Consider the following 19711-nt stretch of genomic DNA (forward strand, 5'->3'; position numbering starts at 1 on the left):
CCTGATTGGTGGGTTATAATTATTCATCCATCATTTGCTGACTCAACACGATCAAACAAATTTCTTTGAAATATCACCTCAGAATCCTGCACACATTCTCCTGTCTCAATATTTCCTTTCTCCTCCATTTCTCTTACCTCTCCATCATTCCCTTCTCTCTGCATCTGTATCCCTGCTTCTTCAGGCTGCTTCTATACCTGGAGCAGAAACGGGAAGTGCTCCTGCAAAATGGGTCCCAGTCGCAACAATGATGAGTAAGGGAAGTTCCCTGTTAGCCTGGATAACATTTTCCCCTAGTCAGTTTGAATTCCATCGCGTGTTTCCCTCGAAAAGAGTACACTAGCTTAGTGGGACTAACTCAGTCAATAAAGAGTACATACATAAATGCATACAAATATAAATAAATAAATACATAAATAAATAAATGCATACATACATATATACATACATAACTAAAGGGATTAGGGAGCAAATGTGGAGGTTTAGATTAGGGAACAATTTGTGGACTTACATACATAAATGCATACAAATATAAATAATTAAATAAATAAATGCATACATACATACATACATACGTAACTAAAGGGATTAGGGAGTAAATGTGGAGGTTTAGATTAGGGATCAATTGTGGACTTTAGCTTTATGAAGTAGGAAAGGATTTTTAAGTTTAGGGAGTGGGAGAGGAGTTTAGGGTTAGGGAGCAAGAATGGGGTTTTATGGGTAGGAAGCCATTATGATCTTTAGGTTTAGGGAAGGAGGAGTGGAGTTTGAAGTTTAGGGTGTAATTTGGTACTTTAGGTTTGGGAGGGTAGAGCTATGGTTATGTTTAGGGACTGGGAGGGTATTTTAGGGTTAGAATTAGAGCTGTGGAAGGGCTATGCAGTTCATTAAGGTTGGGTAGTGGGTGGATAAGGTAATTTACAAGGTTCAGGCTAGAGGAAGTTAGCTCACTTGCCATTTATAGCAGGTGACAGCACGCAAGCATGCCATAAGCTACTAGCACACAAGCTCTTGTAGTGGATGTGATGGGTTTATAGAGAGAGAGATAGATAGATAGATAGATAGATAGATAGATAGATAGATAGATAGATAGATAGATAGATAGATAGATAGATAGATAGGTGTTGCCATACCTTGCATGTTACAGTTCTAGAAACCATTTCCTTTTTTGAACATATTTATTTTATTTATTTATTTATGTATTTTTGATGGTTGTGATTTTTTTCCCCTTGGACAACTGCTGAAAACTGTTATTGTCCAGTCTGAATTCCACAATCAACAAATGCAAATAAACATATAGTCAAATAAGCAAACAAATGCATAACCATATAAGTAAATACATGACAAACAGAATGATATTACTCAATAACAACTTTAGTTATCAGCTTGTAATGAACAAGCAGACAAAGGGAGCAGGCACTGATGAAATGTGGATATAGGTGACTCCCTTTCTATAAATACCCAACACAGGATAGCGTAAGTACCAAACTGGCACACTGTTCAAAACCATAAGGTATTACCTGGCAAATCAGTCTGTAATGTATGCATTTTGGCAGCTTATTAAATGAGAAGCTCTTCCCTGACACCAAAGTGAGTACTGTTTTAGCTTGATCTATAGTAAAAATTATTTTTGTCGTTGTTTTGCTGTCTGCAGTAGATATTGCACAAGTATTTCTTTTTGTCATGCTGTGAGACGATAAATGACATTACAGAAACTTTTTCCATATGTATTTATTCAATCACTTACTATTTTGTATGAACCATTTAAACAGAATGCCATACATCCATTATAAGTTTAGATATGCTTACATTTTACTGGTAAATGTTCCCTTTCTTATTAAATATTCTCTGGTGTTCATTTCGGATCTTACTAATATGATATAACATTTTGGAATAAAGATACATATAACTAACCCACTACTGGAAGATAAAATGGCAAATATCTCCACAGCAACCATATACTTCCCCCTGGTACTCAGGTAAGCAGGGATGAAGGACAGCCAGACGCTGACAAACACCAACATGCTGAATGTGACAAACTTGGCTTCATTGAAAGTGTCAGGCAGTGTCCTGGCTAAAAAAGCTACCGCAAGACTTATATTGGCTAAGAGGCCCATGTAACCCAAGAGCCACCACAAAGCATTACTGGACCCATCATTACATTCAATTATTATTGTATCTAGTTTGAATTTCCTGTTTTCTTCAGGAAAAGGAGGTGCAGTTGACAGCCACACAACACACAGAGTGACTTGTACAATTGTGCCGAAACAGATGATGCAACCAGGAAGCACTGGGCCCATCCATTTTCTTAACTTACTGTTTGGATTAGTGGCCTTGAAGGCTATGACTACTGTGATGGTTTTAGCCAATACGCAAGAGACACAAAGGGCAAACATTATACCAAAGACAGTCTGTTGGAGCATACACATTAATGCAGTGGGTTTTCCAATAAAAATTAGAGAACAAAGACTACACAAGACAAGAGCTATGAGAAGAATATAACTCAGTTCTCGATTGTTTGCTTTTACAATAGGAGTGTGACGGTATTTAGCAAAAATAATTAATATCATTGCAGGTAACAGTGCAGTAATGCTAGTGATGGTAGTCAATGTTGCTCCAAGGAAGTCCTGATAAGAGAGGAATTCGATGGATTTCTTTATACATTTATCTTGTCCTTTGCTGGGCCATGAGTCATCTAGGCACTTAATACAGTCACTGGCACCTGAAAACCAAGTGAAACACATAGGTAATGCACACTGTTAGACATGCGAGGAAGGATTTCACAACAGCTCATGTAATGCACTCTGCAGCATAATATTTGGGAATACATAGTCTCAATCTATTATATGTTGCTACTCATTTACTAAAGGTTAACTAATTATATGAATGAATGTAAGTAGCCTACGATGCTGGTTGCTTTGCCAAATATATTGTCTTCATATTAAAACTGATTTATGTGCTTGGAGTGCCCTGTGTGCAGATTAAAGGGACTTCCCCACCGCAGCTGAAAATCACTTTGAGCACTTCATCTGCTTCTATTCACCGTCTTACTCTCCCGCACACTACATGCATTAATGCTTACTATCAGTGGTACTGGCAGGTGTTCAACCAATGTACTTCCCTCCAAAAAAAAAAATCACTAGGTGCAGCTAGTGTCCACTCCCTACCTCGCCCAGGTGATATCCAATACCGTTACTCAAAACACAACAAGTACAGGTATTGGTAGTTCACCAATCTAAAGTGAGGTACTCTGAAATTGACTTTAGGCAAAATAATTAAAAATCTCATAGTGTATTCACTGCATTTTCCCACTTACACCAGATACATTACAAGGGAACTGTAAACATTCAGTCCCAACATGCCAGCAACCTCCCTAGTGGTATTGGTCAGTATCTCCTCTACAGTACATCCATGAAATAATTAAAAAGCAGCCATTACAAATCACAGTTATATTTTAGTATTTCCAGTTACCCATTGGAGTTGCCCTTCCATCTCTCATTTGCATGATAATTTCCCTTATAATAACACTGGGACTGCCCATTTCCCTACTGGTATTTACTCCCTTGCAACACAAGCAGGTGCCCAGTCCTCTGGGAATAAATCCCTGAAGTAACCTATCATAAAGAATATAGTTGATTGTACTCTACTTTATCACAACTCAGTCCTCTGTCTGTGAACCCACTCATATGATATGTCTGAATGCTGTTCTTCACTTGGCCAGTGGCACAGCCTTGGTCTTCATCTCTTAACTCACAAAGGTAGTGAGTGCTTACACTAAAGCTACAATACATTTCTACTGGGGTTCCTGAACTGACCATAATGTGATCAGTTCTTATGTCTTTAAACATCGTAAGATACTTTTCAAAAGTAAACAATAATATATAAGTCAAGTAAAATTGTGTAGTATATAATTTTTCATCATTGGGCAATTGTGCTTTCTTTACATAAACTTATAAAGGTAATATTTCAACTTCTGTGCTATACATTTTGTACATAACATTACAAATAATATATATTCAGTGAAACAAATTACAGTTTCTTACATTAAAACCTCATACTGCTCATTAGAGGTAAATGTCCAGCTACTTATAAGGCACAGTAGTGAATTAATATCTTATAATTCAGTATAAACAAGTATATTCTAACAATCCCTGAGATTCAGAAATATTTTTGTGCCACAGTAAGCAATTTTGTATGATGAGTGGCCACACACAGGGTGTGGGCTATTCAGACACACACTGTGGGTATGGCTGTGAAATCCCGCAGCCCACATAATATGATAATGGTAGTATAATGCCATGGCAATGATCAGCATTATTAAAATGAGTGTCACCACAAATGCAAATATGGGCAACCAATATGGTGGAGTGATTCAGAGAGATATATATATATAAATATATGTATGTATGTATGTATATGTATATACTGTGACTAAAGGCACTAGCTCCAGCGTTAATGATCACAGTAAAATCCTGGAGTTGCAGCAGGAAGATCATGGAACTAATTATGGGGTAGCTGCAGCATTAACAAACGTGTATTTGAATGAGGCTGGACTCGCATCTGGTAGTCATGGTGCTGCTCAGTATCACCCGCATAGGTTAAGTATGGCATCCAGGTCCAAGGAAGTCATTGTTCCACTGTATTCAGCATTTATCAGACCTATCATTGAGTACAATGCACATTTTGGCATATACCTAACCAGTCATGTCCAACAACTGGAACATCTCTAGAGGTTTCTTACTAAAAGAATACAGGGTGTAAGTAACATGTCCTCTGCAGAATGCCTCAAGATCCTATCCCTGTATTTTGTCTCCAACAGGCAACGGAGGGAAGATCTATGCCTAGCATGCAAAGCATTGTCAGATTCCACCCTGTTGGACCTCCTGCATATTTACAAATCAAACAGCACCAGAATTACACATTCTAAAGACTTAAACCTTGCCTGTGATATAAACAGGACCTATTGGAGAGACAGGTATATATCCCAGAGACCCATTACCCCATCTCTGGAACAGGTTCCCCATCCATGTGAAGCAGAGTTCTTCCCTAACCAAATTCAAATGTAACTTGGACAAATTGGATGGGGAACAGGAAATTCCTCCCTGGTTTGGCATGCATGTTCTCTTATATTTCCCAAGCCACTGCTTATACTTATTAAGGGTACCAGAACTTGTCAGAGATTTGGGATGCATGGCTAGGCTGAAGAAAGGCCCTTGTGGTCGTTAGCTTAGTAAACACCTATGAAGCTATGAACTTGTGTCATTCATGTGTGCTAAACATTTCATGCCATCCATGACACTGAAATTGTGCATACTACTACTGTATGAATAGAGTCACCATGAGGAATGCTGCCCCCACTCACAGGCCCATGGGATGCTTGAAGTATCTATCCTTGTAGATACCAAGATACGAAATGGCTTTGTGAATACTGTCTACAAGTACCTTTCAATCACCAATGGGGGACACAGTGAATGCACCCCAGACATCTGTCTCAAGAATATTGTACCAGTTCCTCGATGCCGTGCTACAGCATGTGGAAGAGTATATGTGGTATTCATGTGCCACAGTGGAGATAGCCAACAGCATATGGAATTTTTATGACACAGCCCATTTCCTTGAGGTACTGCTGCCGCAAACTGCACCCATATTGCAAAAAAGGCCCGACATGGGGAACCGGGAAGAAGGTATATTAACCACAAGTGTATCTACTCAATCAACTGCTAGTAATACACAGGGGGTAATATATAATATGTCTTCAAGCCACCTGGGTTTTACTCACAGTTCCCAAATATAGCACATGTGCAACTGATATCAGAGGTTTGTGTGGAGTGGTTTTACCCAGCGGCATCTTATTGGTGATGCTTGATATGCCCTGGAGCCACAGTTAATGACACCTATCAAAACTCCCAAGACTATAGAAGACAATGGTTAAACCTATACCCTGTGTCAAGCTCAGGTCATTGTTGAGCATATCATTCAGATGTCACAAAATCCTGTCTTTAAATGCTCGGTTTGTCTTACCTATATAAAATGCGTTACACAATTAACATCCTGCATAATAAACAACATTCTTAGTTCTACAATTAGCAGATTTTTCCAGGAGCACAAAGGAGGGTCAGTCCTCTGTAGTGAGAACAGCTGATATAGTTAGGAATAGACTTGTTCTTACATTTTCAAATGATGTCAATATTGTATGTGATATCTTTAGGAAACATTGGTCGATCATGTTGTCTGATTCAGATATCAGGAAGACTATTGACATTCAACCTAGATTTAGCTTTAGAAACAATCATGCCATGAAACAACAGTTGTGTTATAGACATTCAAATTATTCTAAAATACATATGTATTCACAGCATAATGGTACGTTCAAATGTGATTTGTGCTCTGCTTGCAATTATATTTTGTCTTGCACTTCTTATGTACATAATGTTACTGGTACTGATAATGCTTTAGATATTTTTGTTAATTGTAGAACTAAGAATGTTGTTTATTATGCAGGATGCTCATTGTGTAATGCATTTTTATAAGAAAGACAAACCGAGCATTTAAAGCTAGGATTTTGTAACATCTGAATGATATATCTAAAGGTAGAGAGATTAATGCTTTAGCAAAACATGTTAAACGCTATGATTCACAACATATGTTTAAATTTTTTTTGTACTGGAAATTATTTATGAAAGTGATATGGAAGGTGATATAAAGAATAAAACTGAATGTGCTGAACAAAGGTGGACTTTACTATTAAAAGCATTTGTAGAACCAGGTTTAAATGACAGGGTATCTTTAAAGCCTATTTTAAAGTCATGCCCACTACAAAATTGAGTTGGGGGCTTGGCAGTTTAAGGTGTTTTTTATTGGTGCATATAAAGGTGACATAATCACTGCAAAGATGCTTTTTAGATTATCATGCAATTTTAAGGTCTGCATTTGATTGGTTGCCTTGTATTTAAAAGTTTGCCTGTTTTGTTACTTTTACTATGTTCTGATGAAGCAGTATTGTGCACTGTGAAAGCATTTACCAGTTCTTTATTAAAGTTAGTTGCTCAGATGCTGTGGCAGCCTGGAGTTTTCTTTGCTTTGTATCCATTGTTGAGCATATGTCTATAATTCTGAATGCCTGCTTCCACTGCTTGGGTGTAACTGTGGGTGCCCCACAGTATGACCATGGCACATGTAGTAAGATATTTGCAGTCTGTGTTATGTTACATAACGTGATTTTATGCAAACATTTGCAGCATGGTGGACACATTCAGGATGAAGAAGTTTCCCAGCAGGCAATGAGGAGGAGCCTGAGGAGAAGCTTCAGTAGGAGCTGGCTGCAGGGGAGGACTAAGCCAGATGAAGGCAGGCACAGTGTGTTGTGGTACTGGCTAAGATGCAAGAGCTGGTTCATAAGTACAGGCCAGAATAAAGCAGTATACAGTCAATGCATGCAAATCTTTACCCAGGCTGTGCTCTTCCATCCATAGACTGACTACACTGTGCATTAGACATAAGCTACCTAAGTAACAGAGTTGAGAGTGCAGGATACAGTTATCATCATTTGTTTAGGTGAGGATGTCCATAGTGTCAAGTGTCATCCACAGGCAAATATATGTGTATGTTGGTATGGGTGAAAGCAGCTTGGTGATGTGTGTGTCAGATATGGAGAATGGGCTAGGGTACATTGGCAGGAGGCCAGTAGTGTCACCATTGCTGTGCATGTGTGTTTGGAAATGGGCCTTGTGAACATGTGAGTGTGTATGTGTTGGGCATGCTTCCTGTGTGCAAAAGGAGACATGAGTCATGCATAACATGTCAATGATGTCACACATACGTGATAGGCAGGTCATGATGCATACTTTGTAAAATGCCTACAGTGACTGTCTAAGTAAGGACTGTGGTGCTTTGAGCCTGATCCTGCATGATGTCTCTAATTATTAGATGGGTTGTGCCCATTGATACAGTTAGCCTGGGTGGGGGGGTGGCACTCATCGTGTGTATGACAACTGGCGTGAAGTCCATCCCTGTTTTCCTCATGGACAACAGAGCTTGCAGCAGCCAATAGGGACTGCACTGCAGGTAGCGATATCCTTTCTTGGGAAGAACATGCTATGACTTTTCCTTCTGTGTCTTCTTCTGTGTCTGGGTTGGGTTCCATAGGCCCACAGGTCATGTCTACTGACTGGATCGGCAATCTGGACTTCACCTTGCCTGTATCCAACACTGACACCATGCCTCTGGCCAAACCAGAGTTTGACTGCCATCAGTCTTCTGTGATATGAAAACAAACATAGCCAGAATAAATGATCTCATCACCATTATTTTAATCACAGTGAATAAATGAGTGAATGAGTACTACTGTCAATAGTGATAGGACATAATTATAGCTAACATACCTTATAATGCTGGGCTTCTAGTCTGATGCTTCTAAGAATAAAAGCAACACTGCATTTAATCTGCAGTAGACAACACATTTACCCAGTAGGCAGAAACTTACACTTTGGGTGTTTCTAACAGAGATTCTTGGGGGGGGAGTCAAGCTCAGCTTAAAGATACAGGACAGCACCATGGCCTCCTAATGACTCACAAGACAGGCAAGGAACCCCTTCATCTCTGACAAAGGTGGTTAGGTCGAAGGGATGCCTCCTGTCTCCCTCAAGTCCTTTGCCAGACATGCAGCATGAGCTATTGCAACACTAAAAATGTTGGTGGCCCAGCATCTGATTTACTTATAACTTCTGCCTTGGCTATAGACAGCTTTGATGTCATTTAACATATCCCACCAAGGATTGTTGAAAAAGGGCTGGTCAGATTTCTCATGGCCAATCATCTGCTGACTGTGGAGACAGTGGACTTGCATAAAGATTTTATTCTGTGCACGGGAGAACTTGCATTTCCTTTGATTTCCTTTTCTTGGCATCTTGCTGTGTAGTCAAAAGGAAAATGTATGTGAGGATAAGCATATCAGTAGCCATCATGCACCTGCCCTGATATGATCTGTGTGCTCCCTGTGTGCTGCAGGTTGGTGTTAGCAATATATCTCTGTGGGCTGTAGCTCACACATACTTCATACATATGGACGGTATTTGTTTATCTCTTGCCCTGCATCCCCCCAAAATAGGTATTTACCTGATGCCATGTCAAACCTGCAGTTGCTGGCCATAGGCAATGAACTGTTGCAATACTGCACAACTGACTATCATCAATGTTAGAAGTGCCACAGGCTGACCTTGGCAATGCCGTGCCTTTAATACCATAGGGGTCTAACAATAGATGGCTAATATGACTATAAACTCTAACAGGTGCAGCATCTGTGCATTCAGACAAAGAAGGTGTTTAAGGTCAGATACACTTCAGTAACACTGCAGATACCGCCTTATGTAAGAGGAAGAGGTGCTTGTCTGCTTCATATTGTGTCATGCAGGTAAACAGATATATACATTTAGAGGCTACAGTTGTGTTCATGCAGAATACATTCTCATTATAGTTTTTGTGGGAGAAATACATGACAATGTCTAGCCCACCTAATGTCACATGAACAGTAGTGCAATCTCCCAGTGATATTGCTATCTACCTGTGCTCCCTTATGCAGGTATATCCTATTGTAATATATACATAGAAGGTTCCTTAGCCCACCTCTGCCTGCCCAAAATAAATCGCTTTTGACACTAGCAATACAACACAGGCATGCTATGAATTGCAGGGGTGGGATTGGCCTGTTCATAGCAGACTTGTTTACAGAGTTTAGCGATCTGTACATGGCCTCACACAACATAATCAATGCACAATTGACAAGTGGCAGTTGTATAATTGCATTACTACCATGGTTACAGTTAACAAGGCACCATATTCATAATAATACATGCTGTGGACTGAATCGCAGAGCTGCTTGTGCCCTTATAGATCTCTGTTGCAAGGACACCTCACAGTGCTTGCATACACCTGTAACTTACAACATTGACAAGCATTTTCTATAAGGATAGTAACAATCCAGGTTTAAGCAAAAATATTTTTTATTTTTCTGTTTATACTTTCTTGAGCAGGTTAGTCATACTAGGCCAATGGTTTCTTTTCATGGAAGTAAATACTGTGGGAAGAAATAGCCAGGGAATTGTTATGGCTAGGCTTGTATAGGCCCTAGGAATGATAGCCTAGTACCAACCTATGAACCTATGAACCTATGAACCTATGAGACCTGTGATGGCATTCATACTGACTAGGCGAAATTCAGCCATGACACTAGGGAACTTCCCTTATTCTTTGTGTGAGTATGTTGGTATTGGATGTGGCAATACATGTGTTCCTTGCATGGAGGTGGCTGGGAGAGGTAATGTGATAGAGGAAAGTCAGTGACGTGGAGTAGATCATGTGGAGAAGCATGTTTCAGTAGACATCAGGTCACAGATAAAAGGACTTGCTGCAGTGGAGTCAACAGCTGGATTAAATGTATTGTTGATGGCAAGTAGTGTGGATGATACAAACAGGCAGCATTTAGCTGCTCCTGTCGATAAAATGCTTCATGAAGGTATATGTACTACGGAGGTGAAAGTAGGGGGATTAAAGGCTGAAGAGTAATACAGGAACAGTGGTTGAGTTGGAAGGTGCTTCTGGGGGAAGAAAAGTAAGCAGAATATATGCAAAGGTAGTTGGTGGACAAAAAAAGAACAAAGCAGATACTGCAAGTTTACATTTGAAAAGTAAAAATATGTGAAATGTAAGTGTTTGCAGTAGAAAGGGTAGTGTTATTGATCATTATTTTATTTGGAGCAACATAATTATACCTGCAGGTTTTACTATAAAGGATGTTAGGTTTTTTACCCATTTAAACATTTGAGACTGATAGACTGTTGCATAACTTTATGCACGGATGTGAGGGAAATAAATGGTTATTGATGAATTAAATGTATTTTTGTTGCTCAAGGGTTAATTAAAAATAAAGTTTTTTGCAATTCAGGACAGATGGCAAAGAAGAAGAAATAAATGAAAATAAATGACTCTTTGGACTTACACCAAACTATTAAAAATATTGTAGAAACAAAGGTTGAAAATACTGCAGAAACAAAGGAAAATAGAAATGCATGGACTGGGGGAAAGGAAATGAGTGTTGTTTTGCTTATAAAAATTCTGATATTTTGCATTTGCCTAGTGTAATATTTTATAATGGATAGTAGAGGGACTTTAAGGTGAGGCCGCAGTGGTGCAGAGGTTAGCGTTGTCGCATCACAGCAAGAGGTTCTCCCATTCGATTCTTGGCTGGAGTGCCTTCAGTGTGGAGTCTGCATGTACTCCCCATGGCCGAGTGACGTTAAAGACATGCAGGTGAGTGCATGCATGAATGGATGTGGCTTCTTTGAAGGTTGGGCATCGGGCTGGCAACTCGGCACCGTAAAAATCCACTGCCAATCATTAGTGGACGGGAGTTCCGCTGTGACGACCCCTAACCGGGAAAAGCCGAAAGACTTTTTTAGTAGAGGGACTTTAAGATATCAGTGCAACCAAAAGCATGATATTATCATGCAAGTGTATCTCAGTACATCAGTGTTCAAAAGTTAAATGTAATCAATATGGGGAGATAATTCCCGCTATGAACATATACAAGATAGAATGTATGGTATGTAAGAAAGAGAGCCTTTGCTAGTTTCAGTATAATAAGCAAAGGAAGGAAGTACACACACAGGAATAAGTACAAGAAAGGAATGAGGGAAATAAAGATATGAGTGAACAGCAAAATAATGAAGAACATTGGATGAAAGAGGTGTTCAAATAGCTGTACAAGAAATAAAAAAAACTGAAACAGAAACTATTTTTGATTTTTTGGGAGAAAGACAGCGAAGAGAATAAGAAGGAAGAAGATGAGATACGTAGAGAAGGAGTGAAGATTTATACTGGACAATGGGTAAAAGTTAGGAAAAAGAAGTTTTAAAATCTTCCAGCAAAAGTTAAAAAGAAATGGAAGGAATAATGTCAAAGAGTGTCTCAGTTAATGCAAACAGTTTTTTTGACGAAGTCAAGAAGATTGTGTATCCTACAATGGTGTTCACAATTAGATCTGGATGTGATATGCTTACAACCTTTATTTCAGAGTGTAATAAGTTGCTAACTGAAAGGTTATGGGGGAGTGATATATTAAATTTAGGAAAATATAGCTGTAGTGGGGTAGATTTTATTTTTAATGAATGATGAAAGTATTAGACAAATAGATATTTTCTATAGGTAGAGTTAATGTGGCAGATATTAGGTGGGAAGGTGCTGTATTCAGATTGATAGGTTTATATGCATATACAGGCATGCAGAACAGAGCACTTATGTGAACATTCAGTAACAGTTGTAACAGTTAATATGGAAAATAATAATAATGAGAGATTTTAATTGTAATTTAAGGAAAGTTAGAAAGAAGGGAGGTAATGACATATAATGGATGAGGGAAATGTGAAGGTATGGGAGCAGGGCCAGATCCAGACCTAAGCAAGATAGACAACTGCCTAGGGCCTGGTGTTGGCTGGCTGGGGTGTGGGTCTGGCCACATCATTATATTATAAAAAGAAAAAAAAGAAAAGATTTCAATGATTCAAAAGATTCAAAGATTCAAAGAAACTTTACTGTCATTTAGGAAAGACTAGTACTACCGAAACGAAATTTCAAGTGTCAGCTCCTTTACAAGAGAAAACAAACACAAAAAGACAGACATGATAGGTATTAAAGAATAAACAATAACTATGTGCAAAACTAAATATCTAGGTAAATGACACACATGCTTGTACTCTATTTATATACACTGGACAACACTGACTACTAGATGATTAACACATGAAAAGAAAAGTACACTATACACCGAGGTGAGACTGGGTGATATTGCACACAATGAAGTGACTGGAATTGCACTAGAAAGAGAATATATTAATTTTAGTATGCATTCAATAAATAGAATTATTGCATGGAAAAAAAAAGAATGAGAGCGTAACAATCTATTATAGTTTTGATATAACCAGATTTATGTCTGCATTAATAAGTCTTATTGCAGTTGGATAAAAACTGTTCATGAATCTGGAGGTCCTGCAGCGGATATTCTGTAACCTTCTACCAGATACAAGTTTAGTGAACCCACCATACGCTGGATGTGAAGTGCAGTATTTTGTAAGAGCTCTTTTTACATCTCATTTCAAAGAGCTCCTGTAAGGTAGTAAGACTAGTGGCCACGATCTTTTCTGCTGTTCTTATTATTCTTTGCAGATTCTTCATTTCGGCCATTGTGCTGTTACCGAACCATACAGTGCAGCTGCTGGTGATAATAATCTCGATGGCTCCTCTGTAGAAGGTATTTAGAGCATTCATAGAGAGCTTTGCTATTCTCAGCCTTCTTAGGAAGTGTAGTTGCTGGTGGGCTTTTTTAATTAGCTGGCCTGTGTTTGTACTCCAAGAAAGATCCTCTGATATATGCACCCCTAGGAACTTTGTAGTTTGTACTCTCTCCACTTCTTCACCATTGATCTTGAGGGGCAGGTGCATGGCAGAGCTCTTTCTGAAATCAATAATAATTTCTTTTGTTTTATTGATGTTCAGGTCCAAATTGTTGTTATTGCACCATTCAATCAGGGAAATTGACCTCATTCCTATGCCCACTCTCGTCATCACCACTAATGAGTCCCATCACTGTGATGTCATCTGAGAATTTGATGATGTAGTTGTTGCTAGCTTTCACTGAGCAGTCATGGGTAAGGATTGTGAACAATGCAGGATTCAGCGCACAACCCTGGGGTATTCCTGTCTTGACTGTAATACTCCCTGAAGTGTTGTTACCAGCACAGGTCCTTTGTAGTCTTCCAGTCAGGTAATTGAGGATGTAGTTGCACAGCCCTTTATTTATGAAAAGGTTGATTAGCTTTTCTATAAGTTGAATTGAAATCACTGTATTGAATGCCAAGCTGAAATCCATGAACAACAGCCTGACATAGTTGCTCTTCTCTTCAAGATGCTCCAATGTGAGGTGAAGTGCTACCAAAATTGCATCAGCAGCTCATCTGTTTGCCAATATGCAAACTGCAGTGGGTCAAAGGTTTGGGGTAGTACCATAGTTAAATGCATTTTAACCAGTCTTTCAAAGCATTCTATTACATTTGATGTAAGGACCACTGCCTGGCATCATTTAGGCAGGTAGGGTTGGCTTTTTTGGGCAGAGGGATTATGCTGGTAACTTTGAAGCATGCTGGTACTTTTTCCTGGACAAGCAAGGTATTGAAGATGTCCATCAGGACTATGTTGAGTTGGTCTGCACAACCTTTCAATATCTTCCCCAGAATGTTATCTGGGCCAGCAGCCTTCCTGGGGTTTACTTTCCTCAGCTGGTTCCTTACATCCACAAGACTGAAGTTGAGTACTGCCTCTTTTTGGTCATTGAGAAGATTTACAGACTCCAGGTTGTTTTTCTCTTCAATATATATATATATATATATATATATATATATATATATATATATATATATATGTATATATATATATATATATATATATATATATATATATATATATATATATATATATATATGTTTAAACAATTTAGTAGTTAATTGATTAATTGATGGTCCACCTGATATAAAAGTAGGATGTGTTTGAGTGTATGTATCCTTGAAGGTCAGAAGCCAAGGTACCAGATGAAGTTATTGTGAAGTAAAGAAAGTCTACCACCTTTCTACATGTGTTTTTTGCCATTGTTGAACTGAAGAGTTTTTGTAATGTTTTCTCTTCAAACCTGCCATAAAATGTGTTTAGATTGTCCAGAAATTCAGTTCTATCATCGCACTGAGCTGACTTGGTCTTTTAGTCAGTTAGCTGTTGAATTTGAATACCAGGCCACAGGCTTCTTGAGTCTTTCGCATCCTCGAAGCATCCTTGTATCCTCTTTCCATACTCCATCTTGGCCTCCTTGATACCCTTTTTTAGATTAGCCCTTGCCACACTTAGCCCCTTCTTATCCTTTGCCCTGAAAGCAGTGTTTCTTGCCCTCAGCAAGTCGTACACCTTGCTGTTTAGCCATGGTTTTTGGTTGACTCTTACTTTAATATTTTTGATGTTTGTTACATCCTCCATGCATCTGGATATATAAGCCATAGTTGTCTCAGTATATTCATCTATGTTCACCAGATTGTTCACCATGACTGCCTACCTGAAGACATCCCAGTTTGTGGTTTCAAAGCAGTCCCTGAGACTTTCCATGGCTCCTTCATGCCAGACCCTAATTTGTTTCACAGTGGGCTTATCTCTGATCAAGAGAGGTTTGTAAGCTGGTATTAGTTTTATAGAGATGTGATCAGAGCCACCCAGGCTTGGTTGTTGTACAGCTTTGTATGCCCCTTTTATGTTAGTTTAAGCCTTGTCCAGATTATTTGCTTCCCTTGTAGGAAAATCCACAATTTGGTAGTAATTGGATAGCACCTCCCTGAGATCTGCTTTGTTGAAATCACCAGCTATTATTTCCTCTAGTACGTATACTGAAACATTAAGAAGTTTCCTGCTTCACATATGCATGTCCTGCTCCTTACTAAATTAATAGAAAAAGAAAAGTTTTTCTGCTTTCCCTTTGTCCATGTGCTCTTACTTTAAGATAGTATTTTGCTTTGCATGGCATCCATGTCTTTCTGCTTCGTGCTTCCAGCCAATGAGACAGGAGCAAGCAGTGATGACGCAAGATTACAGCAACAGAAGTGGCAGGCATAAGCACAACAATGCAGCATGTTTACACCAGAGATGGACTGATTACTTGTAGGTATGAGGAGAGGATTTCACAGCAGCATTCCATTTGTGAAGGATTAATTTAAATGCAGAAACCAGCAGCATTTGTTCCGTACTTGGATTAATTACAGTGCAGCTTTTATTCAATCAGTACTTGCAGCTGTGTGTATCCTTGAGTAGCGTTCTGTTTACGATGGAAGCCTGCAGCAGTATTTGTGTGTGTGTGTGTGTGTGTGTGTGTGTGAGAAATACATAGCAGATGAGTGACTTGCTCAAGCTCAAACCCTGTACCTTGACTACAGGAGGTAACAGCCTTAATCCTCTACACCAACTGCCTTTTAGTAAAGCACTAAAGATTACACTCAATGTCAGTTTTTGTGTTGTCTATTTTCAATATGAGAGTGTTTTGATAAAAAATTGGTTGTCATTATTTTATTTCTATAAAGTTTTAAATAAGAGTTTTAAATGAAATCCATATCAGTGTGATAAGTGGAAAAGTAAAGAGGAAAACAGCGTGCACACTGACAGGTTTGAACAGTGTTTATAGTAATTGGGGAGATGCGACCAAGGAATGGGATACTGTTATGGGTGGCAAGGGCCTGATTTATTACCCCGCATCAGGTTGTGTTGACTCTGTAGGTGCATACTGCAACAGTATAGTATTATTAGCCATTCAAGTTCATCAAACCTTTACTGAGTCATGTTTCTGTTGGCAGAGAAGACATAGAGACATCAAAAATGAGATGAAGGTGCTCTGTAAGCATGCAAGCCCCCCCCAAAAAAGCATGCCGTAGTATTTCTTTTGTTTGTATGACTTGTGAGTTGTTGAACAAAAACTGCTTTAGCATTTATATTGTCTGTAACTGTTTTACTTTATTCATGGCACTAAAAACAAATTAATTCATTAATAGGCCTGGATTACGCAATATAGTGTAACCCGGTTGCATTTTAGTAAAATATTAGGGGTTGACATTTATCAGGTCATTTGGTCTGCAGTATCTGGAGCGATAATCAGAACAACCTGATCTTCAGCATCCATTATGCAGTCATTGTTACATATTACTGTGAAACGGACTTCTCTACAGGATCAGATTGTAAACGATTTCTGCATTTAGTTAAAAACTGTTGTTCTGTTTGGCAGTTAGGGAAGAGGACATAATCACTGACTTGTTAATGAGCTGCTTCCTAGCCAAGGGTGCAGGGTTTGAATCTTTCCACCTTCATTTACCTATCTACTGTGTGACAATGAGCAAGTCACATACCTAGACAGTGCTTTACAGCAATAGGAAATTTGGGTTAGGCTCGTCAATAGTCTCCTGAACTGCATGCTTAGTAACTATGATCCTGTTGTCCTTTTTTGCCGGCCATCTCCTATTGCAACAATGGCTGCAGGAAATGTTAAAGCAATATTACCAGCACACAGTTTTTTTAATGCAACATAGGTAATTTATTATTAAAGGGCAGCAGGCACAGCATTTGTAGGTGAAGCACTGACATGCAAAGTTGTTTGCCAGCAGCAATGTCTGCATTAGTAATTATTCTCTTTGATGTAGAATTATTCAGATGTCATTTATTCTTGCATAGATTGTGTACACAGGTGGTTAATATTTCTTATCCTTTCATAAATACTCTATTAAAACTGTGCTACACTTAGATGGCTCTGATGGTATGATACTAGGGATCTTTATACAGTTAGTGCAGTTCATCCAAAGCTACCAATTCAGTACATGCAGTTTTTTATTCATGACAATAAGGGGTGTACACTGTCAACAAGGTGGCTATAACTGATGGTGTGGGTGGGCTGCTTCTATGGATAAAAGTACCTTATGCTCTTATCTGGTCACTTTTAATAGTCTTTAATCTGGCTTTACAGGAGTGTGTGTGTGTGTGTGTGTGTGTGTGTGTGTGTGTGTGTGTGTGTGTGTGTGTGTGTGTGTGTGTGTGTGTGTGTGTGTGTGTGTGTGTGTGTGTGTGTGTGTGTGTGTGTGTGTGTGTGTGTGTGTGTGTGTGTGAGACTTAAATACAAAAAATGTGGCTACTGTTTGTGTGAAGCAAATTTAAAACATGTGACATGGTCATCATTGTTATTAATTTTTTTAACACAGACGTCTGAGAATGATGCACTCAATAATGTAGCTATAATTGCTGAGTTGGGGGAATGTATGTATATAAAAATAACTGACCTTGCTGAACAGATAAAGTTAAAAAGTCATTAGTCTGTTTTTGCAGGACTAGTCTGCATTTATGTAAAGCAAATTGGAATACTTCACTGTGGTCATTTTTGTTATTACAATCAGAAATGGGATGTGTACTCAGTCAATTTAGTGCCCATATTTGCAGAGTACATATATGAAGATAGCAATTTGAGTGGGCTTTTATGGTTTAAATTATCTGAAATGGGTACTTTTGTCATTACTGGTTCACTTTGTTTCACTGCTTAATGGAAAAATGTTCAAACCTAGACATTTAAAATGTACTCTAACAAATATTGTTATATTAAACAAGAAATATCATTTAAAATAATCAGGAAGGTGAATCAAAGAACACGTCTAAAGGTCAGTTCCCTGTGCTTTCTCCTATTAACCTGGTGAACTTGGGCATCCTGAGGCAATGTAGCAACTGCCTCATGTACACTGATAACCCTCTTCTCTTACCTCCCAATATTCAGACTTGCGAGAGATGCACTTATATATCCAAATTGGAAGCCACACACTCTCCAGCCAAGACTGGAATAGCTGGTCAAGAGGAGAAGGTCAACACTTGCGCCACACAACATGGAACATATAGCCCTCCAGAACACACACCAGCACTGCTTTCACATAAAAACACAAATCACACACCCACCTTCGTGAAGACTCTCAATAAAAATCTACCCAAACAGCAGAGGCCTCCAAGGCAGAAATGCACTTGACCACCAAAACACAACACTAATCATGAGACACATAACTTTCCTAAACAGTGTGCTACTCAACCAAAGCCCCTAAGGCAAAACAGCATGCCAAACACACTAGTCATAGGTGACTCGATAGTAAGGCACACTGATGTCTCACTCACTAGGTTGAATAAGGAGAAAGTAACAGTCAGCTACCTGTCAAGTGTCATGATCTGCCACATAATTCATGCACTTAGGTCCCTCAACAACAGGTACAAATATGATTCTGTCATTGTACATGTGGGTGTGAATGACCTGAGACATACCTCCCTGGACTACATGAAAAGAGACATGGAGGGGCTCTCAGATTATGTAGCCCAGGTGGGTATGACCCTAGCCCTGAGCAGCATCCTACCATCACCCAGAATGATACCACAGTACAAGCAGAAAATGATTGATTTCAACAATTGGCTAAGTTTCTTGTGTCATTCCAAGGGGATCCAGTATCTGTCTGCCTGGGATGACATGATTGACAGACCTTGATGCTTTGCCAGAGATGGCCTGTATCTGTCACCTCTGAGCTTCTGGATGCTGGCCAAGGCTCTTGCCACCCCTATAGTGCCTTTTTTAGGCTGTGTTCCAAAGACCACATTACCACCATAACAGTTACAAACAGATGCAATCTGAGGGTCATGCTGCTCAATGCTAGACGTCTAAATCTCAAAATACACTGACTCAAAGCACTCCTTAAAATGGAGAACATTGACATTTGTCCTGTAACAGAAACCTGGTTCAAAGCAGCAGAAAGCACCCCTGCACTACCAAGCTGTAACTCATTCCACACATTTCGGCCCCAGAACTTGGATTGAAGCTCCAAATGTGGAGGTGTTTCTGTATTCATAAAGGATGTGCACACCTCCAGACTGATAGCCCAACATAATGCATCAGAGATACTTCAGGTGCAGCTAACATTGGGTAAGACAGCGATTCAGGCCGTACCCTGCTATAGGTCCCCAACCATGTACCAAGACACACACTCCATGTTCCTAAGCACCCTGGAGAATATTAGGGTCCAACCTAACAATCTCATACTGGGTGACGTCAACTACCCCTCCATTAACTGGGTTA

The 19711-nt window shown here is 39.2% G+C and overlaps 1 protein-coding gene across 1 annotated transcript in view; it reads right to left on the reverse strand.

The window, feature by feature from the left end:
* Positions 1-1805: 1805 nt before the first annotated feature.
* Positions 1806-19711, reverse strand: part of LOC122816256 (extracellular calcium-sensing receptor-like) — a 133076-nt gene continuing 115170 nt past the window's right edge. Inside the window, exon 7 of the mRNA XM_044088994.1 lies at positions 1806-2722. Coding sequence (XP_043944929.1) covers positions 1806-2722 — 917 coding nt within the window. The remainder of the gene's footprint in view (positions 2723-19711) is intronic.

Source organism: Protopterus annectens, chromosome 12.part0, assembly GCF_019279795.1.
Source record: "Protopterus annectens isolate FY-2018-M chromosome 12.part0, PAN1.0, whole genome shotgun sequence".
Taxonomy (NCBI): Eukaryota; Metazoa; Chordata; order Ceratodontiformes; family Protopteridae; genus Protopterus; species Protopterus annectens.